Raw genomic sequence first — 25,859 nt, 5'->3', positions numbered from 1 at the left:
CCATACAGTTCTGTTCACAACTTGTTAGCCTGAACAGCCACATCATGCGAGATAGAAGCCTCTTTCTCCTATCCCCAAGCTATACTATCATTAATTCCTGGTGTTATCCCAATAAATCTGAGGGCAGTGGGAGGGGACATCCCGGTTGCTGAAGCTGTATCAGTTATACTAGCTGCCTTACCAGGGGAGCCAACAAGCCTGCAGGTGAAGGATACTGAAGACTTCTGAAAGATGGGGGAGAATAAATAGATTTCTGCCAGTCAGCTTGATGATCCCAAAAAGGGGAAGCAATACTAGAAGTTCCCTATTGCCTTGTACATCCAAAGTTCCTTGAACAGGAAGCTTGGGGGCAGGGCAGACCCCACCACCCTATGGATAAATGTGTGTTGAAGCCAAAGAAGTCTCCTTTCCGTTTTGAAGAGTTGCATGTGTCACTTATCTCCCTTCACTGAGTGCAAGTCAAGAGGATCTGTTCCCTTCTGCACTCCTTCGCTCCTACAGTGCTCACAGTCAGAGAAGTCTTTACTCATCCTTGTTTATTTATTAGAAAATCCCTACAGGTCTAGGCGTTTAAAATGAAGCATTAGTTACATGGAATACATGCCCTCAAAGTCCAGAAGTTGCTGGATATACTGCAAAGGTGGATTGGGGCCAGCAGTGACCCAGTGACCTCTACAGGAGATGCTGGCATGGCTGTGAGACACTAGCAGGGCAGTAGCAATCATGATCCAACCTTCTCAACATAGTTAGCAGGATAGAGTCCAACTTGGCCAGTGAGAAGTCGGCCCTTGCACCAGCCCTGCTCATCTTCCTCACTAATCTTCATCAATTCTTCACCTAAAAGCAAAACCAGTCATTAGGAAGCAGCCTTGGGAAAGGTAGCATGGCATTTTTCCCCACCTCAGAAGAGCTGATAAAAAAGCAAGACCTATTGGTCTGAATCACCACACTTTTCTCCCCTTATCACACTCTGTATCATACTGCACAGTTTAATGAAAGCCAGATACTGAAGAGGTCAGTAACTCTATGTGCAGTACCACCCCCTAGGCTAAGGAACTTAGAGACAGACCTTCACTTCTGCTGTTCAATATCAGAAATATTTTTGTACCCTATATTTCTGCCTGCTTTCCTCCCCCCAGAGGAACATGCTTACAAGCCAGAGATATCAGAAGAGTCTCAGAGATTTCTTTCTTAGTGGCCCCTCTCTAGCACATGGGAAGGAAATGTAAGAGGCTGCTAAGCTCTGGCTGTTAGGACCCACAATGACTATTCCATGATGGAGTGTCTGGTTTGGCCAGCAAGGCATGGAATCAACTCATTTCTGAGACTATGACCAGGAAAGGCTTTTAACCTTCCCACATCTACTTTGGGAAAGGGCAGAAAGATCCCTTTCTCCACCAGTAGAAGGTCATACTTCTGCCAGAGGGGGAGATCTGACTGCATCAATAGGCACATCCCACACTGGCAGAGGCTCAGAAAGAAAGTCATCTGCTGTTAAGCTTAAGCCCTACTGGTGCACGCTGGTCAGAGCAGATTCAAAGAGGGGATGACTGAAGCTAACCAGTCATGCCTCATTACATCTGCTGGGTGGAGAGAAAGAACAAAGAGTCAAGTTCTAGAGCACCCATATGGTAAGATATTTTAAAGCAACAAGTTAGGGTTAGGAAGCTTACTAGTATGGTAACACTGCAGCATAGATATTGGCCTCAGGCACAAGCCCCTGCTACTGAAGGACTTCAGTGTCTTTTTAAAATGGGTGTATTTTGGAGAGGTATAGCACAGAGATACCATGTAAGACTCAAAACAAGCAAGATTAGAGACACTCTCAAGATCCAGATGTCCTCTTGGAGTTGGAGAAGATGGCACATGCAAACTAAATTTAACTGAAAGAAAAAGGGGAAGGGTCTGTTTGCTCCAGCATTCTCTCTCACTCAATTCTCTGCTGCGAGCCAGGATCTCCACTCTCAAGATACCCATTTTGAGCAACAGTTTACATAGCTGTTTTTTGCCAGTTGAACTCTGCCTTCAGCAGTGCATGTCAGTCAGCTGAGCTTTCTCCCAAAACATCTATCTTCTGGTTACTTCAAAGGACAATCCAGACCACCTATAAAATTTTTATATCAATGGCACAAGGGAGAAGCATTTAATAAAGTCTCAAGATACAATGCAGAATAAATGTCCTAAGAGGAGGCAAGAAGGATCTGTTTTACCACTTAGGGTCTGCTCTCCCTACACCATGACCAAGGCAGTCTCTTTTTGTGGCCTCACTGTCTCAGTCTAGAACAAGCTGGAGTGCCCAGTGTATCATCTACCTCAGAGGAGCTGGCAATGGGCCAGGCCAGGGGAAGAAGAATAAGTATCAGTTTTCAAGGGAACATCCAGTTCTTAGAGTGTTTCAATCATTCAGTCAGCCCAAGTGAGGACAGCAAAAGGTTAGTAAGATATTAGTGCTTCTGTACCTGCTTTAAAGCTCAGCTCATCAGCCTCCTGTCCTGTGTAATCATACAGCGCTCGTACCCGTACACCTGGTACCTTTATGTCCTCCTCGTGCCCATTGGCATCCAGGCACTTCTTGGGAGTGTCCTCATCTGACCACTCTGAAATGTCTTCCTTCCCTCCGCTTTGTATGTGGAAGGAGAGAGGGGACAAGATGGCTGTTAGTAAACTCATCTCTCACCCACCTCCTCCTGAATCATACACCACCCTGACTCCCCCCCTGCTATGCTATAAAACAAGGTGCAAGAGGCCCAACAGCCAAGTGAGGGTGAACACAGAGGAGAGATCCCAGGAGATACTAGATTTGGTTGAAAGCATCCAAGCATTAGAACCCTGAGGGCCAGGAGGGTAACTCATTCTCAGAGGATTTTCACACATGTGCACACTCTTCATGACCTCATCCTACTCTAGGAGACACTCTCACACAAGGAAGGCTGGTCCTAACTGGAAAGCCCAGCTGTGTCCAGAGTTATTCCAGCCAGGAATAAGACAGACAGGAAAAGCCATGTCTCCCATCCCAAAGAAACATGTCTGGAATGCCGTTTTCCAAGTCAGGAACAAGAGCAGAGGGGAAGAGCAGCAGAGGACAGGCACCTGGAACCCAAAAACCCGTGAAGAGGCTATGTTCCATACTAACTTCACATGGGCAGGTGCCCTCAGGCTGTCATAGAAGAGGCTGTTCTGCTCCTCTTGAAAGGAAAACCTGTAGATTGGCAAATAGGGCCCCTGAATCCAATAGACTGTGAAATACAGTAGTGGCCTTGAGACATCACTTAGGCCAGAGTTCACTTTTTAAAGCAGGATGGCTATTAGAACTGTAGGACACGAGTGTCTTTGGCCTCTCCCTATTCTCCAGCTTGCTTCCTGGCAAGGGAAGCAGCTATACACAGACTTATCAGGTAGTACTCAGCACCACGCGGTGGGGGGGGGGGGGGGATTTCTGATGCCTGCATTTAGGAAGCAGTACTGCTAACTGACAAAACTGCCAGTTCCCAACTCTCCTCACCCCGTCTGGGAAGAAGAATGGGGGAAATACATGCCAGAATCTCACACAGCATTAGTCTGACCGGGCCAGATCTCATCACTAGAAGGATCTTTAAAAGGAAGGCACTTTGTAAGGCAGCACATACTAGACAAAAAACAAACCAACCAACCCACCCAAAAAAACCCACCCACACACAAAACAAAACAAACAAACCAGCTACCCTAAACCCTGTCTACCCTGTCTTTTCCAGAGTGGCACAGGCAAGGCCATGGGCAAGAGACAGGAAGTTAAGGAAGAGATCACTCCTATCAATCCCACTTGTTCATGACCCTAGGCAGGACTGTAGTTTTCTTAACCCGATGTATCCCAGACTTCAACCCTTACCTTCGCCTTGTCTGCAGAGGGGTCTGTGAGACAACACCATCCCGTGCAGGCAAAATGCTGGTCAGCGTGACATCCTCAGCCATCTTGCCACTCTTCTCCTTCTTGGTGATTGGCCGCTGTGTTTCGAGGGACCATTCCTGTTCAGGGAAAAGCAATAATACCATCAAGCCACTCAGATACAAAAGCTCTGTGCATCTTTTCTGACCAATATAGAAGGACAGAACACTAGGTCATACTTCAGTTGTGGCTGGGCTGGTCAGCTAAGTGGACTTGCTGGCATAGCAGGCTTGCTCCTGTTGAATCCCAAGGTGCAACAAGAGGGCCCATGAGAAAATTATAACAGGAACTTGTCCCAAGGCCCTGAGCACCAACTCCCATTCTTGGACCTTGCAGCTGGATGGCTGGAGTATCTGCAGTTTGGCAGGGTTGCATGTGTCCCTTTGGGCACCAAAGAGCTTGCAGCACAACAAAAATTTTAGAAAAGCCTAACATCCTGAGCCTGCTGAGCAAAGACATGGTCTTTCCAACACAAGACTAGCAATCCACCAATTTCAGTAAAGCAGCTAAATGTTTGGAAGTAGTAATAATACACTCTAGAATGCTACATCACCTCAAACTGAGGCCAATTCATCGCCATGCCTGGTCCATGAGTGTTGCGCCACCACTTCAGGTCCTCCTGGTTGTCTGCAGCCATGATGGCTTGGTAGAGATCTCGATACAACACGTGAAAGCTATGATCGGGAACAGACAGAACCATCAGTAATCAAGTCCCTCACCAGTTTCCCAAAAGCCAAGTAGGAAGGAAGAGCACAACCTCATGCACAGTTACATAGCATCTGAAGTCCCACAGGGTTAAGGATGCTAAAGCAGCACCTGTTCAGTCCTAGGAAAACAGAGCCGCCCTTACAGAAGGGTCAGCCTGGCAAATGGGACAGGCTTGTATGGCGTGGCAGTGGCTAACATCTGCCAGCTCTCAGCACAGCGCATCAAATGAGCATTGAAAGAGCCTGGCACGTTCTTGCACACAGACAGGAAGGTGGCTCAGATTTGTTGCCTCCACCTCAAAGTACAGGAACACAGAAGATTTTTGGCTGCACCTATTTCCCTCGTGTAACCCCTGCTTAAGGGCAACTTGTGGGCTTACGGTTATCGTTATCTCACAAAAGGTCTCTTTACTCAGGGCAGAATGGGTGTAATAGCTGTAGATACTAGAAGGCAACAGAGCTGCATTCCTCAGACTGGGATTACATATAGCAACATTGAGGCATTTCATAGAATAGAAACACACCCACAGGACAGTACTGGACAGTAGTGGAAGAAGAAGGGTTCGGAGGCAGAAAGAATCCTCTCTGGGGAGCCTGGCACTATCCAAGATCAGAGACACCAGCACTCATTGGTCTAAAGGGACCAAATGCCAGGTCTCAGACACACTTGGAAGGGGAAGGAGCGAGACCTGCCTGATGCAAGCAGGCAGGTCCCTTTCAGATACCAGAACTGGCACCCCTCACCAGAGCCCAGGGCACCCCAGGCTGGCAGACTTCCCTCCTGTGTCAGGGCTGGTACCTTTCACTGGTAGAGAGGTTGAGATGCTGGTGCAGATTCAGGAACATTTCCTTAAAGAAGCACAATCTCTTGAGCTCTGCTTCCTGACAGCCCTCAAACACTTGCTCCATGTCCTCCATGTAGCGGGGATTGTAGCGGTTTAGCTCTTCCAGCATCTTCTCATACTGATCCTTGCACTGCATCAACCCAGGGAACAGCAATGGTGAGATGTGTTGCCTTGATGTCAAACCAGTGACACTCTCCCTACTCTGGCTTAGGACCGACAAGTTTTTTTTCCCCTGCATTGCTGAACAAGTATGCCACAGAAAGAAGAAACCCCACAGCTGGTATCCCAGTCCATTGCTCTCCTAATATTCTTGCAAGTTCCTTGTTCTTCCTTGCCACCCTCTTCCATAGAGGATGACCTTCCACACTTTCACTCTTGTGGGCAGGCAAATGAGCCACTTTTGCTAGCCAAGTCTTCAGCTCTGCAGCTCCCACCCCCTGCACCAAATCCCCTGCTTTTTTTTTTTTGAAATGTACTTATAATTTGATCTTGCCCAGCACCAAAGATGGAGAGACCTTAGTCTTAGTTACTGAAGTCTCAGTCTAACTTGTTAAAACCTCAGACAATGGGATCTCACACCTCCTTACAGGCTTCAGCAGAAGCCATTTAAGTGACATTACAATCAGTGCTTTTTCCTTGAGAGGAGTATCCTTGTGACCCACATCTATACAACACGTGCTCACCTTCTCAGCCTCCTGAGTACACTTCTCTACACGGTCCTGCAACTTGCGCAGCTGTTCCTGTGAGACAGATGAGTCTGCCTTGGCATGGTTCTCCCTTGTATGGGCTGTTTTCTCCTCCTTCCGGGCTGCATGATAGTTTTTCTTAGAAGTCTCCAGCTGCAAGAGGAGGATGCAGAGAAAGCCATGATCCTGACCACACTGATCCTCCATTATTCAAGAGAGGGCATGTTAACATTTGTTACAGTCAGCAGCAATGGTTTCAGGACAACCTAATAGGAATGCCAATTTGGCATTTAGTAAACCATGCTCCAAAGGGAAGAGGTATCTCCAAATGATCTCTTTTTCAGTGCTCACCTGCCATGCAGGAATACAGAGCCTGTTACCAAAGTCCTCCCACATGGGAAGGAAGCTACAAAACTACCAAGAACAAGAGACCATCAAGACATCCCTCCCTCTGGCATTCTCTGCTACTCTGGCTAAATGCAGTTTGTTTGCCCAATGGCTCTCACAGTCAGGCAGCCAACTCAACTGCCCTTATCCCTCCTTCTCCATTCACACTTTGCTCACATCTTTCATCTTCTTCACCCAGGGTTTCTGGGCCTTGCGGAACCCATCCTCTGCCTCCTTTGTCTCCTTGAAGCCTCCAATCATCTGCTTGTGGTAGGCTTCCTTCTGCCAGGCCTTGATCTTATCTGAGTCTTCACCAGCCAGGTGGTTCCGGACATCTAAGTGAATTTCACTCAGTTTGTCTGCAGCTGTCAGGAAGGCATGCCAGGCCTTCTCCAGAGTACCATACTGTGGACCTGCAGGAACAAGCACCAGAGGGGTTCTTACACCTCCTGCCCACAGAAGGGAATGCAGGTTCTTTTCCTCCTACACACATCTATCAGTATAGAGTCACTTCCTCAACTCTCCCCCGTCACACAAGTCAGCATTGACTGGTTTCCACAGAGTCCCAACAGGCAGTACCTAGACTGGCTGTTACAGCTGGCAAAGACAGGCATTTCTTTTGGGCAGCCTTAGCTGTCCTAGATGGTGCCTGCTAGGAGAAGGTTTCTGTAGAAAATTCTCTTCACAGATCTGGCCTGAGCTTCAGGACAAATAGCAACACTAGTTCGTGACTGAGGCTAAGCTTCTGATTCCAGACCAGTAGGTCCTTTGGGGCATCTGTCCCACTGTTTCCCATTACTTTGAGATGCTATCAGTTTGAGCCCACTGCCACTAAATCATAGCATTAGTAGTTATTCTCTGACTGGAGGAGGAGGAGAGACAGCCAAGTCGTACTTAAAAGGGGAGATCTGCAGCTTGATTTAAGACTTGGACTGCCCAAGGACTTGCCAAACTAAACAAATAGATTTTTTTTTTTTAACCAAACACCTGACAATTCAGAGAATACCTCTCCAAGTGAATCAGAGGACTGGCTACAAAGAAACCACACACACACACAAAAGACACCCAAGAAACACACCCTTCCTGGAGAAAGGAAGCCTGTCCCACATGGAAACAGCGTCACCTCAGTAAGAGATAGCACTTAAGGAAGAGAGTGCAATGACTGCATCCTGTTCCCAGTCCAACCTGCCAACTTTACCTTTCTCCACATTGGTCCTCCACTTACGGGACCACTCTGTTAGCTGCTGGGCATAGTTCTTCTCTATCTTGGCTCGCTCCTGGAAGCAGGAGATTAAGTCATTGCAGAGCCGGTACCCATCATCAACACGCTTCACTGTCCGCCTGTAGTTTCCAGCCTGAAATTTCACACAACGTCATCATTTATACTGTAGTGACTTTCAAGTTCTTTCAGAACAAACAGCAGCAGGTCAATCATTGCATGGGGAGGGAGCACAGGCCCTTCTGAAGCCAGCAGCTGGGCTCAGACCCTCCTCTGGCACCCTCTCAGGCAAGCACAATGGAGGGAAGAAGCCGAGATGCTTTGCTTGCCTCTCTCACAGCTCAAATCAGTATCAGCTGAACAAGGAACTCTCATTCCACAGCATCTGTGGAGGAAAAGGTCACCTCCTCCCTGCAGTAACACACAGCATGTTACTGAACCTCCCTACAGTTCCTCCCTTCCACCCCTCAAGAGCAACATGTCACCCAGGAACCTGAAACTCAACCCCCTAATTCCACAGGTGGGAGGTATGAAGACATTCCTACCTCCCACACACTCCAATTATCCTTCCTTACCTCCCAGAAACTGCCCCCAGGAGCCTCCACACCAGCATCATCTTCTGATGACATCACCCCCGTTTTCTTGCAGCAGAGAATTTTTGCAGATTCAGTTAAGCTGAGAAGAGACAAAAGTGATTTGTAACATGGCACTGGAAGACAATCTTGCCAAACCTCAGCTGTACAGATACTGGAGACGCTAGTGAATCCAACACCCTCCGTCCAGCAGCACCAGACATCTCTGCAGAGATTCCTTTCTTAACCAAGGCCCTCAAGAGGGTAGCAAAAGCTACATAAACTGAGGTAGCTAAAGCTATTTGAAATCTGCCTTGAAAGACTTTAAATAAGTCTTCTGTCAATGGAGATGACTCCAGCTTCCCAGTATGACTCAGGATTACAGCAACTGACTGGAGAAAACAAGGCTGAGCAGTCAGCAGGCAGGCATGTCTTGAATGGGGAGGAACCCTATAAGCTGCCCACCAGATGAGCTGGGCTTGAGCTGAACTACAGAAACACGCTGGGGCATACCCAGCCAAATGGCACTGCAGCACACATGCCAGTTACCCAGCAGTGCTGCTTCCCTAGAAACATCCCTTTAGAGCTGGTGTTTCCATTACACTCAACTCTCACTGCATTAGGCTCAAAATCTAGGCTAGAAGGTAAAAGGTGCATCTCATCCTCTGTTGTCTCAGAATTTTTGCCCATTCCCCTGTGCTAGTCTGTGCTGCCAGTTTGTTCCTGACATGGTGTGACACTATGAATTCATTGGGGAGAGGTTCAGGGTTGTTCTTGTGCAGGAATGAGAGAGGGAGTAACAGAAAAAGGTCCAAGCCCAGTCACTCACACGCAAACCCACACCATTCTAGGCAAGCCTGGGTTAATGCAGCATAGACGTCCTTTGCTGCCACTTCTCCTCTTGCACATTCCTAGTTATAAAAAGCTTCCCTCACACCCCAGAGAGGTATCTGCTCATTCTGCCAGCCCACAGAGCACACAGCAGAGATGAAGATCAGGTCAAGAGTCCACATGTCCCACATCCTGCAAATCTTTCTCAGTGGCATGAGCCACACCGTGAAGTACCCCAACACAGACTGCAGGAATTTCCTACATTTCTTCTGGAAACAGTTTGGCTCTGTTTGCCCAGTCTCATCCCATGGAGAGTGTCAGGAGTACATAAATGCTGTTCCTCTGGGTTTCTCCAGAAGGCTGAAAGTGCTGAATTCCAGTCACAGAAGCAAGTTGTTAAATGGGACATGACACTCAGGTGCATGAACCTTGAAACCTGAATAATACCTCCACCCATGCCCCCAGCTGTCCCTGTCCTCCCTCCCCACCATTTGTCAGCAGGCTGCAAAGCTATCTTATGTGCCTCCAGGACATGCAACTCTACTCTTGTCCCCAGTAACTACATACCTGAAAGCTGAACGTGAGATGCCGCAGGGGAGGAGTGGGCAGCTGGCAAGTATGTCCCAAGCTCTTCAAACTCTGTGAAAAAGACTAGAGGAGACAGAGATGGGCACAGTTAGACACTGCCGCTCCTTTGCAGGGATGCTGTGTGTTCTGATGCATCGCAATCCTAGGGGTGTCCCCCTTCTGCCAGCTACTAGGAGGGGCACCTTCTGATATAGCAGCTGTAGCCGCTGTGCCTCCTGAGATGCCACATTCCAGCACGTAGGAGAGATGCCAAATCCTTGTGTCACAAGATCTAGCCCCAGAGAGAGTTAAAATAGAAACATTGGGGCGGCATGACAGCACTGTGCTGGAAAGGTAGCATCACAACAGCTGAGCAAAGGGAACAGCTCGTGGCCAGAAAGGCCTAAAATAAGCACGCTCCCCAGGCACCATACGTGGGGCCTGGTCCCCGCTTGCTGTACAGTGTCCGGTTTAGCAAACCCCACTGCCTCCATGCGCTGCTGCCCGCACTTTTACACATAGGTGGCTTTGGGAGAAGGGAAGGATGCACACATACACTTTCTCCAGTTCCTTTTTACTAAAAATGAAAAGGATTTATATACAAGACAAAGGACTTGATAACTCTACATTTAAAAAACAAAAAACTTACAAGAACGCATATTCTGGTTTAGAGGCCTGGACTCCTTTTAGTAGCAGAGCACCTAGCACTGCCCTGGTAGGATGTGGCTCTCTACAAGCAGAGCTTTTTTGACCCTTAGTTCTGTAAGCTGTCCCCATCACATTCTCAGAAATACTTTATTTTGCATTATGGTATAGGTAACTGTCATCAACTTTCCACACAGGAAAGGGAAGTAAAAGGCCTGCAGAGCCTAAGGGAAGCAGTGGCAGAAACAGGAATTTTTGTTTACCTCACATTCACTTCCCTGAAGATTTACTTCAATGTCAAACGTCTATTTATTTAAAAAACAGACAAGCAAAAAAAATGTTCTGCTCATTCATCAGTATCCACTCAGCTGAGGCTGGAAGGTTAGGGCAACTGAGAGTTAATACAGCTGAGAGCAGAAACTGCAAAACCTGGGAAGAAGTGTGATTTTTAGCCAGACATTAAGACAATTTTGGAGAAGGAGTGAAAGAAGGTAGGAAAAGAGGAAGGAAAGAGAAGCAGACCGGGTTTTTGCAAACAGACTAGGGACTTTGGGGGGGGGGGGGGGGGGGGAGTTGGGACACTTTTGCATGATCCAGGTCACTGGTTAAAAAGTTATAGCTCATCATAAACTTTAAGACTTCCAGTGGTCCCCAGTAAAGCCAGACTACACATTCATGAAATTGCTAAGATTAGAAAAACTTCATGAATAGTTATGTAAAAGTATACTGAAATCTGCCCCAGACCCTTCCTTTCTTTCTCCTGATGAAGACATAGATCAATTAGACATGACCCATAAAGGTTGTATCACTTTTTCCATCCCACACCCCCATCCCCACTTTATCAGGAAGCAATGAATCACAAACATGCCTTCCATCTCTAGTTTCCAAGTCAGACTGACTACACAGTGCTAGAATTTGGGGGTAAATGTGGAAAGCTGTTGTGTGTCAGAGCATGCTTGTTCATTTGAGTGACAGTCAACCAAAAAAACCAACCCCTCAAATCCATTCTTTCTGCAGTTTCCACATTAGAATTTAAGCCATACCTACTTGTTTTCTCAGGAGTTACAAACCCAAATAACTGGATTTACCATCACCAAGATCAACAGGCTCTGAAACATAACAGTAGCTGTGCTGAATCAGACTAAGTGTTCTCATAGCCTCTGTAGAGAGCAGCCAAAAGCAGATAACTTCCCTCACTTTGAGAGCAGAGCAAGCATAGATGATGGTAGAATTGTTTGGATTGGAAGGGACCTTTTATCTAGTCCAACCCCCCCTACAATAAGCAGGGACATCTGCAACTGGATCAGGTTGCTCAGAGCCCCGTCCAACCTGACCTTGAATGTTTCTAGGGATGGGGCATCTACCACCTCTCTGGGCAACCTTTTCCAGTGTTTCGCCACCCTCATCGTAAAAAATTTCTTCCTTATATCTAGTCTAAATCTACCCTCTTTTAGTAATAGCAACAGGTCCTGCTAAAAAGCCTGTCCCCATCTTTCTTATAAACCCCCTTTAAGTACTGATAGGCTGCAATAAGGTCTTCCTGGAGCCTTCTCTTCTCCAGGCTGAACAACCCCAACTCTCTCAGCCTTTCCTCACAGGAGAGGTGTTCCATCCCTCTGATCATTTTTGTGGCCCTCCTCTGGACCTGCTCCAACAGGTCCATGTCTTTCCTGTGCTGAGAGCTCCAGAGCTGGACGCAGTACTCCAGGTGGGGTCTCACCAGAGCAGAGTAGAGGGGCAGAATCACCTCCCTCGACCTGCTGGCCACGCTTCTTTTGATGCAGCCCAGGATACGGTTGGCCTTCTGGGCTGCGAGCACACAGTGCTGGCTCACGTCCAGCTTTTCACCCACCAGTACCCCCAAGTCCTTCTCAGCAGGGCTGCTCTCAATCCCCTCATCCCCCAGCCTGTATTGATACCAGGAGTTGCCCTCACCCAGGTACAGGACCTTGCACTTGGCCTTGTTGAACCTCATGAGGTTCACACAGGCCCACTTCTCCAGCTTGTCCAGGTCCCTCTGGATGACATCCCATCCTTCAGGCATGTCAACTGCACCACTCAGCTTGGTGTCATCTGCAAACTTGCTGAGGGTGCACTCGATCCTACTCTCTACATCATTGATGAAGATATTAAACAGTACTGGTCGCAGTAAGGACCCCTGAGGGACACCACTTGTCACCGATCTCCATCTGGACATTGAGCCATTGACCACTACCCTCTGGACGTGACCATCCAGCCAATTCATTATCCACCGAATAGTCCACCCATTAAATCCATCTCTCTCCAATTTAGAGAAAAGGATGTTGCGGGGGACCATGTCAAAGGCCTTAGAGAAGTCCAGGTAGACAGGTATCTCCCTACATGCTCTCCAAGCCTCTAAGTATTTGTTGACCAGAACTTCCTGAGCTGGATGTGGCACCTATGAACTTAGTCACACTCCATAATGGATTTCTCCTCCACTAATTTCTCCAGTCTGCTTTTGAACCCACATGAGTTTTCAGCATCCACAATATCATGTGGCAAAGTATCCCACAGCTTAAGGCTATACTGTAGTAATTGGCACAGTAGCCAGGTGGGAGAATACAATAAAGTAGTATAATATTTCTACAGGCTAATCTCCATGACCTGAGTAGCAGCCAGTCAAGTACATATTTCCATAGCAGTTGTACAGACTTCATAGAAGTCCAGAAAAATCTAGCCTGGTAGAAGCAAAAAGGTCAAAGAACAAGGAGGACCCTTTTCTGCCAGGCTTTTTCTGGACTTTACATACTCCGTGAGCCCATGTCAGTCAGCAGATCAAATTGGATCTGCATGCAGACATAGGGAAGGTACTTAGTATTGCACAGAGGGACTGAAGAACAGCTGCTGCTGTCACCCTGAACCCTAGAAGAGCAAATAAATTGCCACTCCACCCCCTCATGCCTAGTTATTCCCAAAACACCGCATGCGTTGTGAGGCACCAAGAGCTTTAGACCAGGGGAAACCCGTTTGCCAGGAAAAGCAAATATACAAGTGATACATGCCAAAACCTAGAGGTTGTTTTACAGCAAAGTAGAGATGACAGGGCTACCTTGTGGACAGCCTGATATGGCAAGAGCCACCACATGATTCAGGAGAGCTGGCAGAGCCTGTACAGTATAAGCAATATAGCTGGAGTTATATTGGGTCAACTAGAGTTATATGTGGGTCAGCACCACATACAAGACTCCTTCTGATGCCAGTGCCACCTCTGCTAAGAGGAGTCTATCTAGCAAATCATATTTGCAGGGCAAAGGAATGTTTATCCCTACCTTCCCACCTTCCTCTTTCAGCTATCACCATTAAGAGCTACTTGAGACCTCACTGCAGCTCCTGCAAGACAAGCTCTCTGAAGAAGGAGGGAGAGAGTGACTACATCTCTATTCACTTCACACCTCTGCAGGATTACGGACAAGGGCATCACAGACACCACTACAACAAGCAACATCAGGTAGACAAGCTGAACCATGCAAATACAGAGCTACAACCCTTTCTGCTAGTAGTGTTAAAAAGGGTACTCCCCTCCTTCCCCCAAATACCTGCTCTCACTTACGAACAACATAATTATTAGGCTGCCCCTGCTATCAAATCCCTATTAAGTTATCAAAGAATGGCTCTTGGTCTTTAGCTGCAGAAAGGTAGAATGGCTCATGACTGCCTCACTGATACTGAGCTCCACTCAGGGAAATGCCGGAGGGCTTGTCATGGCAGAGCTGTTTCCACCTTTAACCATGTTGTTAATCTCACCTCTGCTCCAGTCAGTCACACATCTCAGACCTCAGATCCCTGCCCTCAGCTCAAGGCGTCAGACTAAAACCTTCCCTTTGAAAATGTGTGAATCTGGCAACACACTACAAGGTATGTCTTTTTGTTTCATGTTTATACAACATGAGTACAACAGGGTCCTGACCCACAAATAAAACTTCTAGATCCAATAGTAATAATCACTCTTCTCCACTTCAGAAACCTTTCCCTAAGGCAGGTAAACCACAGAGATCCTCTTCCCTCTATGCCACACTCCAATACTTCCAGCCTCCAAATGCCCAAGGCATCACTTCTGTGCACTGCTCGACTGCCTCCTGGGAGTCCTTGTGAGCAATTGTTTTCCTAAGTTTGCCAAGAATAAGCCTCTGAACTCTACACATGCTCAAAGGGCTGGTGCATGCAGCCCTGCAGGAATTCATCCACAGAAACAGAGCTCGTACACTGTGCCAGACAAGGCCTTCTGCCCTACTCCTCTCCCCTTTCCCAAATGCAACAGAAAGTCCTGGATGCAGACACATGTAGGAACAAGTTAAGTTATATTTATCTAGTAACAGTAACTGGGGCTTTGGTGAAGGCACATTTTTATTATGGACCAATTTCTGTATAGGTGCTAAAGTCAAGCTAAGCAAGAGTTTTAATCAGGAATGGGCTACCACTAATTGATTTCCACCTCAAAACAACAACTAACACCACAAGGCAGCAATGTGAGATTTCTATGACCAATTTTTTGACTCCCAAAGAGCCACTTTTCCTCTACAGCAGGCAGTGGTTAAGGTATTGTTTTCACTCCAGGGCACTTCTGGTATAGGTTGCAGATAAACATTTCAACCTGAACAATCCAAATACACAACAGGATGACAGCCCCCTCCCCTTACAGAACAACAGATGTTAAAACCCTTTATTTTTTTTCTGTTAACTTGTTGTCAGAATGGAACTAGAGAGCTGGAGCCAGGAGGCTCCACATGACTCCAGAAGTGTAATGAACTGGATTGCTACTGGTACAGCAGTGCTAGGAAGGTCCCTGGTGGAGAGAATGAAATGGGGCATGGGACAGGATGTCCCTTCCAGCCTCACCATCTCTAGAGGTGCACATCCAATAGCTCTGAACCAGTGACTGTAATGACGCCTAGTGACATGCTCTCCACTGCCATTATATAGGAGGACTGATATTTACAGGTGTACTCACCTTTCTGAAGAGGGGCCAGTTCTTCTCTACAGCTAGAAAGGATGCCAAGTAACATGACAATCCTCCAGAACTTCCCTTAGAGATACTGATCTTACTGCTGTGGTCACACCCTTGGTAGAGTCACCTGACTGGGAAAGGGACTAAAAGCCAGTGTTTCCCAGCTGCTCCCTAAGGGCTGAAGCCTGCCAGGGCTGGCTAATGCAGTTTCAAGCAAGATTTCAGCTGATCTCTCCAGCCAGGGAGAGGTCAGAGAGACATCAGGCAGAACAGTAACTACACATAAAGGTCACTTCAGCTACACGCAAGCCTGTAACAGAAGCCCATCTCCCAGACAATGATTTTCTAGAGATCATGTGGCTGTCCACTAGCAAAATTCTCCATGATTATGCCAAAGTACTAAAATACAGACAAGATCCTGTTCCACTTAAGGGGCTGACCTCCTGAGTCTACGTGCTGCTTTATTACTCTCTTATTTCAGACCACAGCTTCTTCATATTGGTCTTCTCTACATTCAGACCAAGCTAACGTACTGAAGACAGACATCCCCCTATGTGTTACCCCAAGTTTTCAAAATGTTCATTCAGAATTAAATACTTTCCACATTTATTAGCTATTCCCGATCAGGTTCTCAGAGGCCAAGGCTATAGGACAGGCTTCTACTAACACATTGCTGCTGATCTAAGGGTTAGGATTCCTGACTGACATAGCTCTACCAGGCAGAAATTGTTTCACCAAGAAAAGGAAAAAATTTGCTTTCTTTTCCAATATGATGCAGGAGATCTTTAGGAACACAGATCTCTCCTGGTTAACACAACAATATGAGAAAATGTTAATGAAGGAATGTATTGGGCTATCAAGGTCTGCGTAAGTTTTTCCCCAATGGTTCTTCCTATGACAAATTTTATTATAATCGCAAATATCCACAGTGTTAAAGGAGGGAGGAAATTAGTGCTAGACCATGGGGTACCATAATCTAACAAGGCAACGGGCCATATTCATTTGGTATGTTCAAGACAGTTGATAACCTTGACATGTACGCCTTGTCTACGTATTTAGCAAGCAGCGACAAATAGGAGCAGAGGATAGCTTAGAGACACACATCCAAGCTACCAGGAACAGCACTACACTAGCTTACTTTCTTAGCCCTGTGAATAGCATAGCTCCTGTTCCACACATTAGTCAGCATGCCCACTTCCCAGTTCTCACACTCCCTGGCTTACCCCTCTCTCAGGGCAAGGTTTTAACCCATGCACATGTTGAGAACCTGTAATCTCTACTGTTCCTTCACTTGCTTGCTTCCATGCTGGGTACTTCCTACCCTGCTGCATCAGTCTCTGCAAATAAACACCAAGCTTGCCAGCAAATACATGCTATCAGCCCTTCCCTTTTAATCAGAAGGGACCCCAAACAACTGGAAGCTATTTCTTCCTAGATCATTGATTAACAGGTGTTTAAAGCTCCAGCCAAAGCCATTATACCCCTTCCTCAGCAATCTCAACCTGCACTAAATGTGGATTTAATCTACATTCCTAAATTCCAGGATTTAATCTACATTTCACCTGGTCACATTTTTTTCTGCACTCAGGGACTGGCAAGACAAGATCAACAGTCCATCCTGTGACAGTTGCCTATTTAGGAAAGGTAACTCATCACAATAGGAGGCTGAGCCAGCCCACCTACTTCCAACCAGGCTTTGAGTAAAGAAGTTTGTTTTGTTCAGATCTTTATGTGAACAACAGTGATCCAAACAGAACAAAACACCCCAGCCTCATCCAACCCTGAGCAAAGAAGAGAGGAATAATCACAGAATCATATAGGTTGGAAAAGACCTTTAAGATCATTGAGTCCAACCGTAAACCTAAGACTACCAAGAACACCACTATACCATGTCCCTAAGCACCTCATCCAAACGTCTTTTAAAGCCTTCCAGGGAAGGCAACTCAACCACTTCCCTGGGCAGCCTGTTCCAATGCTTGATAACCCTTTCAGTGAAGTAAAATTTCCTAATATCCAGTCTAAACCTCCCCTGGCGCAACTTGAGGCCATTTCCTCTCATCCTATCACTTGCTACCTGGGAGAAGAGACCGACCCCCACCTCTCTACAACCTCCTTTCAGGTAGTTGTAGAGAGCAATAAGGTCTCCCCTCAGCCTCCTTTTCTCCAGGCTAAACAACCCCAGTTCCCTCAGCCGCTCCTCATAAGACTTCTGCTCTAGACCCTTCACCAGCTTCGTTGCCCTTCTCTGGACACGCTCCAGCACCTCAATGTCCCTCTTGTAGTGGGGGGCCCAAAACTGAACACAGTATTCAAGGTGTGGCCTCACCAGTGCCAAGTACAGGGGCACAATCACTTCCCTACTCCTGCTGGCCACACTATTTTTGATACAAGCCAGGATGCCATTGGCTTTCTTGGCCACCTGGGCACACTGCTGGCTCATGTTCAGCTGGCTGTCAGCCAACACCCCCAGGTCCTTTTCCACCAGGCAGCTTTCCAGCCACTCTTCCCCAAGCCTGTAGCGTTGCATGGGGTTGCTGTGGCCCAAGTGCAGGACCTTGCACTTGGCCTTGTTGAACCCCATACAATTGACCTTGGCCCATCGATCCAGCCTGTCCAGGTTCCTCTGTAGAGCCCTCCTACCCTCAAGCAGATCAACACTCCCACACAACTTGGTGTCTGCAAACTTACTGAGGGTGCACTTGATCCCCTCACCTCGATAATGGGGGGTGGTGATGGGGGGCGTTTCCTGTGGTGGTGGGAAGCAAACTCCTGTAAGTCTCTGTCGATGGAACATTCTCCTGCGATTGAATCACCTTTCAAACCCCCAGAGCATGGATCAAGTTTACTTGAATGCATTAAGAAGTCTTAAGGAAGCAGACTGCAATCAATGCAATCAAACAACCTTTAGAGGAGCAACAAGCCAGTTAGCTCCATTCTAACACTGAGCTTCTGGTGGTTTCTTGCTTCACTAGACTGCATAGTAGTCAGATGTCTACAATCAGCCTTCTTTGCCCCTTCCTCCTATTTGGAAGTCACAGTGTTTTTTTAACTCAGTTGCAGTTCTGCAACTTCAGGCTTCGCTTTACCGATAGTTGTCTTTTCCATTAGTTGTCTTTTGAGGAAGGGGGAATGGGAGATAAGAGTTGGTAAGTATTTTATCATTCAGACCAAGTGTGTGGCAATCATATGGCCAATGAATTCAAAGTACTGCATTTCTTTTTCTCTGGTTGCATCAAACAGGTTTCTGGTTTTACCTGGTAAAACTGATTTACTAAAACTGTTTATTATGTAAATACTTTCCTTCCAAATATTCATATAATGCAGACAAGAACCTGAAAGAAGATCATCAGCAAAGCGTTTCTGAAGTTCATCCAGTTCCCTGCACAGTTTCGAGTCCCAAAAAGGCTGTAGAAGGGAGTACAACCAACTTTTTGAAGTGAGAGCTGAATAAGATAAGACTGAATGCTAGGACATCTCTTACGGTAAAGGAGAAGAACGAGATAAAGCATTATACCCATTGCTTCTGTTCCACATTGTGGTCAGTTCCTCCACTTTGATGACAAGGCTCTTTGTTCACCTTTTGTCACGAGAGCTAGGTTTACTCAATTGCTTCCTCACAGGAAAATCTAAACAACATAAAACACAACTGCAACTGTAAGGCAGACTTCAGTACTATAGGAACCAGCAGGCCTATAGACCAGCTTTTACACAGAGTCATTGCACACAGTCTTTTATGGGACCAGGCATGTAAAAAGAAAGCATTGTTTGCTCTGTGGACTGGAGAGAACATTCAGTAACTTAGATTCCCCTCATAGCATCTCCTGGTTCAAGAAGAGTTTGGCAGATGCAATCTCTTTGTAGGTACTCCATTCCTAAAGATACTCATATGCCTTTCTGACCTATTTCCCACAGATACACACAGATAACAAGGTTGAAGTAGGGCAGCCATTAGGAACTGGCCCACACCATGGATATTCCCATTTCATACATTCTTCTTGAAGTTCATTATCCTGTATGTCATGGAGCAACTTTTATCTACTTTCATACTATCTGCACAGAATCTGCTCTTTGGTATCAGTGGTGCCTCTTCAAATAAACTTTTGGATCTCAAGCTGAAGAACAGAACTATTAATATAAATTACTTCATATCCCAGGTGTTATCCACAAGACTCCAGGAGAACACAAGCAAATGGAACAGTCAGCCCAAAGGACACACATTACAGAATAGATTTTAACTGTTCAGCGTCACTGGAATGTCATTTGCTTTCCCAGCCCATTGCCCAAAGCAATGATCTCAGTTTCTGATCCTCAGGATTCAACCTGACATGTGAGGAAAGAACACTGGGAGGCTTTTTAAAAAGAGAAAGCAAACAGAGCAATCCAGTGGGCTTTATTGCCCCCCTAATGGCTTCCTGAAGCAGCTCCTATCCCACAGCTCAAAACCCTAGTTTTTTGCTTGCGTTGGGGTAGAAGCCTGTTGGAGTCAACAGCAGGCTTTCACACAAGTTTCCACAGGTCAGCAGTCCTAGTACAATGAAGAGCTTGCTGAAAACACCAAGAAGCAAAAATAAATACCTAGAATTATTCAAGAAGTTAAATATGCTGCATCTTCTCCCAATCCTCCATGAAAGCTTCTTGCCCTTGTCAGAGACAGGCAGCAAGCCTACCTCAGAGCTCAGCACGCACAGAGGCAGGTGAGGTTTGGCTCGGCAGCAGGACTACTGAGGGAGAGGAAGAAGTTATTGCCGACAGACAATCACCTATGGGCAACTGAAAAGACTGACCATGTCCCCAGCCGCCCAGGAGGCAAGTACTGTATCTTCCTGCAAACAGAAAAGACACAGCTTGGGCAAGCTTATAGCCCGAGCAGGACTGAGGAGGCTGAAGACATGCTAACACTGTTAGGTGGGTTGCCTACAGCAATTTAACTTCTTTAGCCTGGAAAAACTTACTGGCAGGTCACAATAGACAGAATCCTACCATAGTCACCTACTGAGAGAGCGTAAAGTCCTACACAAGCCTAATGCCACTGGATCCAGGCCCCCGGTACCATGGAGATGTCTCACATGCCTCTTCAACAAACTACAATGCCCAGTGACAACCACTAGATTTAACACACAAATTCTGACTATCACAGGTCTGAAAGGCTCTTTCCCATCGTGCCATTCACAGTGAGGAGAAACCACCAAAGGCTGAAACATGATTAGGATGCAGTCACACATATTGCCTTATAGTAGTGCCCAGCTTCAGCCCACATTTCAGCATGAAGGAACATGAAACTGTTGTAATCAGTCACTGAAACAAAGCTGGATGATTACAGCTGAGGATGCACCAGGCTCTTTGCCTTGACATCACACTTTGTGCTGCTGGAAAATCTTATGCCCAGTCAGAGTACATTTGGCTGTTAAATTACAATGGTCACCATGCCGCAAGGTAGCGGCAAAAAGCTACCTCTTGAACAGCTTCTTAACTGCTCCAAGGATGCAAAGTTCTTTTGTTATTCTTCAGAGAGCAAAATCCAAAATTCTTCATGAAAACTTCCAGATACAGTAGTCACTGTTTTCTGTCCCACCCACTAAGGCCTTACACTAAGATATTAAGGCTTTTTTTTTTAATCTATCTGACACAGTTCCTCATCATATAGTACCCTCTACACCCATCATGCTGAGTAACTAGTGATAAAATAGCTTGCCTGATCAGAAAGTCTGTTTTAAAAAGATAAAAAGAGTCCCTCAAAGGGCTTAAACAGCTCTCCTATTGTTTAGGCATTTCCTCATGAACTCTCAAGAGCAGCCCAAATTCACACATCACTGATCAGCTGATGGCAAAAATAGAGGCAGTTTATTAATGCTCTCTGATCAAGAGCATAGCTTTTTCCACTGAGGCTACAGGCAGATACTTTTAGCTTTTGAGGTCCCCAGTTCAGTCCCTGGATGCCAGCCATGACACAGACCAAATAGGACAAACAACTAAATTTCCAGCCCTCAAGATGGCTAGAATAAAGAATATACAGTATTTGCCATGCTCAGTGATATCATATGAGCTCCTAACAGAAGCTCATGTTGCCCCTGGTGTGGTGACAAATGTGTTCGAGTTTTGCATCTCCTAAGAAAAGCAGTCACATTACAAATATACCTGACTGTATTGTTGAATTAAAAAAAAAATATATATTTATATGTGTGTGTGTGTATACACACACACACATATATTTATATTTTTTTGGAAACTCATGTTCATCCAGGGAAAGCCCAGAAGATTCAGGCTAGCTCTTCTATAATCCACAATAACTTAAAATGGCTAAAAGCACCAGTCATTGTCCTTTGAAGAAATGAATTTGGGTCCGTAAGATTTTTCAGGCTTTTACGGCTTGGTTACGCACACAGTCTGCCAAGGACTTGGGGCATTTTGGCACAGTCCAGTCACACACAATCCTTATTCACACACTGACGTTTAATAGTGGAGTTCCAGGTGGGCAGTTGCTCTCAGGCCTATACATAGCTGACACACTGAAGTTACTGCTTTTTACAGCCTGAGAAGGAGAAGACAGTCTTCACCTGAACAAGTGCAGGCAAGCCAGAGAAGCTCGAACTGATAGGTCAGAAGAAAAAAAGAGAAAAGCCAATAAAGCAATACAATACAGCAGGCACAGAATAGGGAAGGTAGCAAGCAGCTGATCCAGCTCACACATTCATTCTGTTCCAAGCTGCAACTCAAAGGACAATCTAGTAAATATTTTAGGGAACTTCTAGTGAAATACCAGTAATAACACAAAACACTGTCAAAGCAGAACAGACTCTGTCTCACACAGAGCACGTTGTGTGTTTCACAGAGAGGTGAATCCTTGGCCGAAAGAATGTGCCCAGTTATGCAACGCAAGGGGAGAAGCTCCACTTTGACTCCACCCAGAGACCAGCTCACACCTGGAGCGAGGAGTATCTGGACCCTGTCATTTTAGCCCACACACTATAGTTGTGCATTCTGCTCCCATTACGCACCGAGAATGACTTGAGTCGTCGTAAGGCTTAGTGACTTCTTGGTGACATTTGAATTCCAGGGTGGAGTGGGAGGCTCTGCTAGGGTTCTGTACTGTAATCAATTACCACCGTATCAGAAATTCCTTTGTGCGAATTAGACCGGCAGTGGATTTGAAGGGGAGAAAGGCTCATCTCCCATTTCAGGAGGTAGGGAGCACCAGTTGGGTAAGGAGGGTTACAGAGTGAACGAAAAGGCCAGACTACTTCCTAGGGCCAGGAGCAAGTGTCCAGAGGCGGTCAGCTAACCTCCCCCTCACCACCAAGCTCTGAGCCTTCTGCAAGCCTGAAGAACTGAAGCAAGCAAAGAACGCATAGTTGGCACAGAAAGTGGCGAAACTGGTTAACGCGTTTGGGCCATGCTAGCTTCACTTATCGATAGCTTTGCAAAGATTGTGGATCCCTCCTCCCGCACACAGTGACAAATCATAGACTATATTCGCAAGCACTGGATGTTCAGGCCCACTAATACCCTCCATGTTTATCAGCTTTTTCCTGCCCTGGGCCAGAGAGGACACGGTAACCCCAGCAGCCTGCCAGGGGCCAGGCGACACTGCCGCAGGCAGCACCCCTTGGCCTGCCCCACACCCTGCTCTCCCCTCCCTGACACCAAGACTGCTGTCAGCAGCCCGAAGGGAAGAAGAGGACGAGCGAGGCCAGGACCGTCCCATTTGCCGTACTCCTCACTCCGGCCATCAGGAGTCCGGCTCATAGACCGACAACACGGACCCCGCTGAGACAAGGGGGTGCAGCCCCCCGAGCCTGGGCCCCAGCGAGGCCCCTTTCCCCCGGGGGTCCTGGGAAGCCGCTTCACCCCCCTCCGCCACAGCGCTGCCAGCGCCCGCGGCTCCGGTTTCAGAGTGGGAAGCGGCTCAACACGGATCCGGCACAAAGGGGCCCCTGTCCCCGCCGCGGAGCGGAGGCGCTGCCTCCGGAGGGAGGGGGAGCCTCCGCAGCCCCCAGCGACGGGGCGGCGGCGGCAGGCCGGCTCCGGGGAGGCCGGCGGCGGGGCACTCGGTGAAGGTCAGCCTGGCGGCCGGGCCGCAAGGGACGCGGAGGGACCGGAGCTCTCCCGGGAGCTTTCCCCAGCCTCCTCCGAGCAACCTGCCGGGGACCGCGAACCCGCCGCCCCTCTCGGCCCCGCAGCGCCGCCACTCCCCGGCGCCTACCGGGGGTCTCGTCTCCGCTCCGCACCGAGCCGAACCGCGCCGAGCCGCTTCCCGATCCCCTTCTGCCCACAGGCAGCGCCCGGCCGGGCACCGCCTCCCCCATCCGCCCCCTTTCCATGAAGAAAGTTTTCCCTCGCAGCCGCCAGCGCTTCCCGAGCCGTGCTGCCCGCCGCGGGGAGGCGGCGGCGGGACCGGACCGGGCTGTGCCGCCGGGACCCCCGGCACCCCACGGGGAACAGGTCCGAAATGCGTCCCGGCAGCGGGAGGACGGGGGGAGGGGACGGGGCGCGCCCGGCCCGGGGGAGCGGAGCCCGCAGCCCCAGCAGAGGTGACCCCACTGCTTACCTCGCAGGCGGTGCAGCTCGGCCCGGCGGGCAGCAACCACCTAGGCTGAGAGAAGGCCGGGCCCTCCCCCTATTTCAGCCGCGGGACACGGGGGCTCCCGCCCCGCCGAGAGCTGCTGGAGGCGGGGCGGGCCCGGCTCGGGCGCTCCGCTGGTGGTGGGGCAGCTCCGGCGAGGCTCCCGCCCCTCTCCGCCGGGCTGTTGATCCAATTAACGGGCGGCCGCCGCCGCCGCCGAGCGGGCTCTGCCCAGGCAGGTGGGGCCGGGGGGCAGCACCGGCTCCCGCCGCGGTTCCCCCTCCACGGGCAGGACCTGGGGGTCGACCCTGAGGCGCGGGGCGCTGCTTCTACACAGCGGGGAGGGGGCTGGGGGCTGCCCTCTCCCTGGGGGAGGCCTGCCCGGCCGGGTCGCCCCCCGTCATGGCGGTTGGCGGGAGGGGGAGGGAGGAGGCCCTGTGAGGAGCTGCCTGCCTGCCCGCCCGCCTGGGTTATGCTTGGCCCAGCCCCGAGGAGTTTGGCTCTTCTCTGGGTTGCCCGTTGGATTTGGGACTATAGTTAGTTTTTAGTTAATTATTTTGTGTGCTGTACCGACCAGCTGACCCACAGGGCCTGGAGCCAGCCTGGTGTGCTGGAGCAGGAGGCCCAGAAGGTTCCCCAAGCCCTGCTCCCACCCAAGCGGAGAGCTGTGCCCTCGCTTTTGAGCGTGGCATAGGTCACTCCCTGGAGCTGGACAGCAGCTTTGGCTCGGCTTGGCATCCTTTCTGCCTGATCCCACTGACTCTGTTTGGCCACTCTCCCTTTCCTCTGAAAACCTTTATCTGAATAATCTGGACCTCATCTTTAAGTCCTCAGAGTCTCTCGGTTGAAACCAGCTTTTTCTAAATGCCAGGGAGTTTGCCTGCCAGAGTTTCCATTTCTAATGCCAGGCCCCGGGTGCGATTCCCCATGACGCTGGGGCAGGGCTTGCAGGAGGAGCTCTGGGAGGCCTCACTGGCCCGTCTCCCCTTGACTGCTTCCAAGTGACTTGGGACACAACTCCAAGGACCAGCTGTGGGTTTGCAGTGATGTTTATTCAGTCAGTAGACAAAGGAAAGACTGAGAACTTTGCAGGAGGAAGAGAGGAAAGATCATGCCGTAAATCTGTGCTCCCACTTCTCTGGAGCAGGACTGGGGTGTTTTCTCTCTCTTTACAACTGCCCCAGGTTTCATAGGAGCCAGAAAAATAACCATACTGAGGCCCTTCAGATACGATGAATTGCTGTGTTGGAAAGCAGACGTTAGAAACCATTCCACTTAATTTGTTTTGGGGCCAATCTGTTCACTTTTACCTGCTTGGGGTCCCTGGAAGGTGGGCACCCATGACAGGTCACTGGGTGTGGTATGACCGTGAGCATCCTTTCAAAAAGTGATGCAAGATACTTGTGTTATCCTCAGAGTTAATCATAGTTGAAAGTATAAGCATCAACTTTGTATTTTACTAAAACGAAACCAAACCCAACTCTTTGGCATAGATACTCTCTAATTCAATTAAATTCTGAGATTTTAGTTCCATTAGCTAGTTTATGTACATTAATAAAGTACAGAAAAGGCAAACATCTGTAATACATTAATATTCTATATCCAGCATTTGCCCTGTGTTATGTTTTCATGCTGATTTTGATATTGATATCCCACGCGCTGAGCATCTAAGATAGATGCTTTCCGTTTGGGACCTGGCTGCCCCCAGTACTGATTGCAAGGCAAGGGTACTACATAGCATGGCTGCTGCAATCCTTTCCTCCAAGGCTGGAATGGCGTAGGGAAGATGGGGTACTCAGGTAAACGAGGTCATTACAATAGTGATATTTGTGTTCATTTTCCTGGTACAGAGTAGCTTAGTAATGGTCATGGGACAGAAGGAGGTCAGATAGCATGATATTTACTCTTTCTCTTTTATCTCTTTAGGATTATGTATTTTTTCTTACTTTTTA

General features: G+C 48.1%; 2 protein-coding genes across 7 annotated transcripts in view; one reads left to right on the top strand and one right to left on the bottom strand.

The window, feature by feature from the left end:
* Positions 1 to 519: 519 nt before the first annotated feature.
* PACSIN3 (protein kinase C and casein kinase substrate in neurons 3) lies at positions 520 to 24,289 on the bottom strand. Of its 3 annotated transcripts, none has more exons than XM_075502652.1 (11): positions 23,893 to 24,289; positions 9,737 to 9,820; positions 8,342 to 8,441; positions 7,746 to 7,902; positions 6,725 to 6,960; positions 6,158 to 6,313; positions 5,429 to 5,604; positions 4,476 to 4,596; positions 3,866 to 4,002; positions 2,460 to 2,620; positions 520 to 837 (listed from the first exon to the last, which is right to left on the bottom strand). In XM_075502652.1, exons 3-11 carry the CDS (start codon positions 8,393 to 8,395, stop codon positions 722 to 724), a joined length of 1,314 nt encoding a protein of 437 aa, XP_075358767.1. In that variant the 5' UTR covers positions 8,396 to 8,441; positions 9,737 to 9,820; positions 23,893 to 24,289; the 3' UTR covers positions 520 to 721. The 3 variants fall into 3 exon arrangements, with proteins under 3 accessions (XP_075358767.1, XP_075358768.1, XP_075358769.1); XM_075502653.1 differs by lacking the exon at positions 23,893 to 24,289 and adding an exon at positions 23,548 to 23,672; XM_075502654.1 differs by lacking the exon at positions 23,893 to 24,289 and adding an exon at positions 19,923 to 19,942.
* DDB2 (damage specific DNA binding protein 2) overlaps positions 13,830 to 25,859 on the top strand; it is a 29,787-nt gene continuing 17,757 nt past the window's right edge. For 3 of the 4 annotated variants that reach the window (XM_075502650.1, XM_075502645.1, XM_075502646.1), the window contains exon 1: positions 23,616 to 23,786. In XM_075502650.1, the coding sequence (XP_075358765.1) occupies positions 23,664 to 23,786 (123 nt within the window). In that variant the 5' untranslated portion in view covers positions 23,616 to 23,663. Of the gene's footprint in view, positions 13,851 to 23,615; positions 23,787 to 25,859 lie in introns of those variants that run through there. The other variant, XM_075502651.1, reaches the window with a different exon arrangement.

This window comes from Mycteria americana, chromosome 5 (assembly GCF_035582795.1).
Source record: "Mycteria americana isolate JAX WOST 10 ecotype Jacksonville Zoo and Gardens chromosome 5, USCA_MyAme_1.0, whole genome shotgun sequence".
In the NCBI taxonomy this organism is placed as follows: Eukaryota; Metazoa; Chordata; class Aves; order Ciconiiformes; family Ciconiidae; genus Mycteria; species Mycteria americana.
Note: the sequence above shows the minus strand (reverse complement) of the source record. Positions and strands in the feature narration are given on the sequence as shown.

Bases quoted from the DNA above. Each gene is read 5' to 3' on its own strand.
- PACSIN3 (XM_075502652.1), bottom strand. From the start codon at position 8,395: ATGTCATCAGAAGATGATGCTGGTGTGGAGGCTCCTGGGGGCAGTTTC. The intron at 5,605-6,157 runs GTGAGCACGTGT...GGGTTGATGCAG, and splicing joins GTACTCAGGAGGCTGAGAAG to TGCAAGGATCAGTATGAGAA. The intron at 4,597-5,428 runs GTACCAGCCCTG...TCCCGATCATAG, and splicing joins AACCTCTCTACCAGTGAAAG to CTTTCACGTGTTGTATCGAG.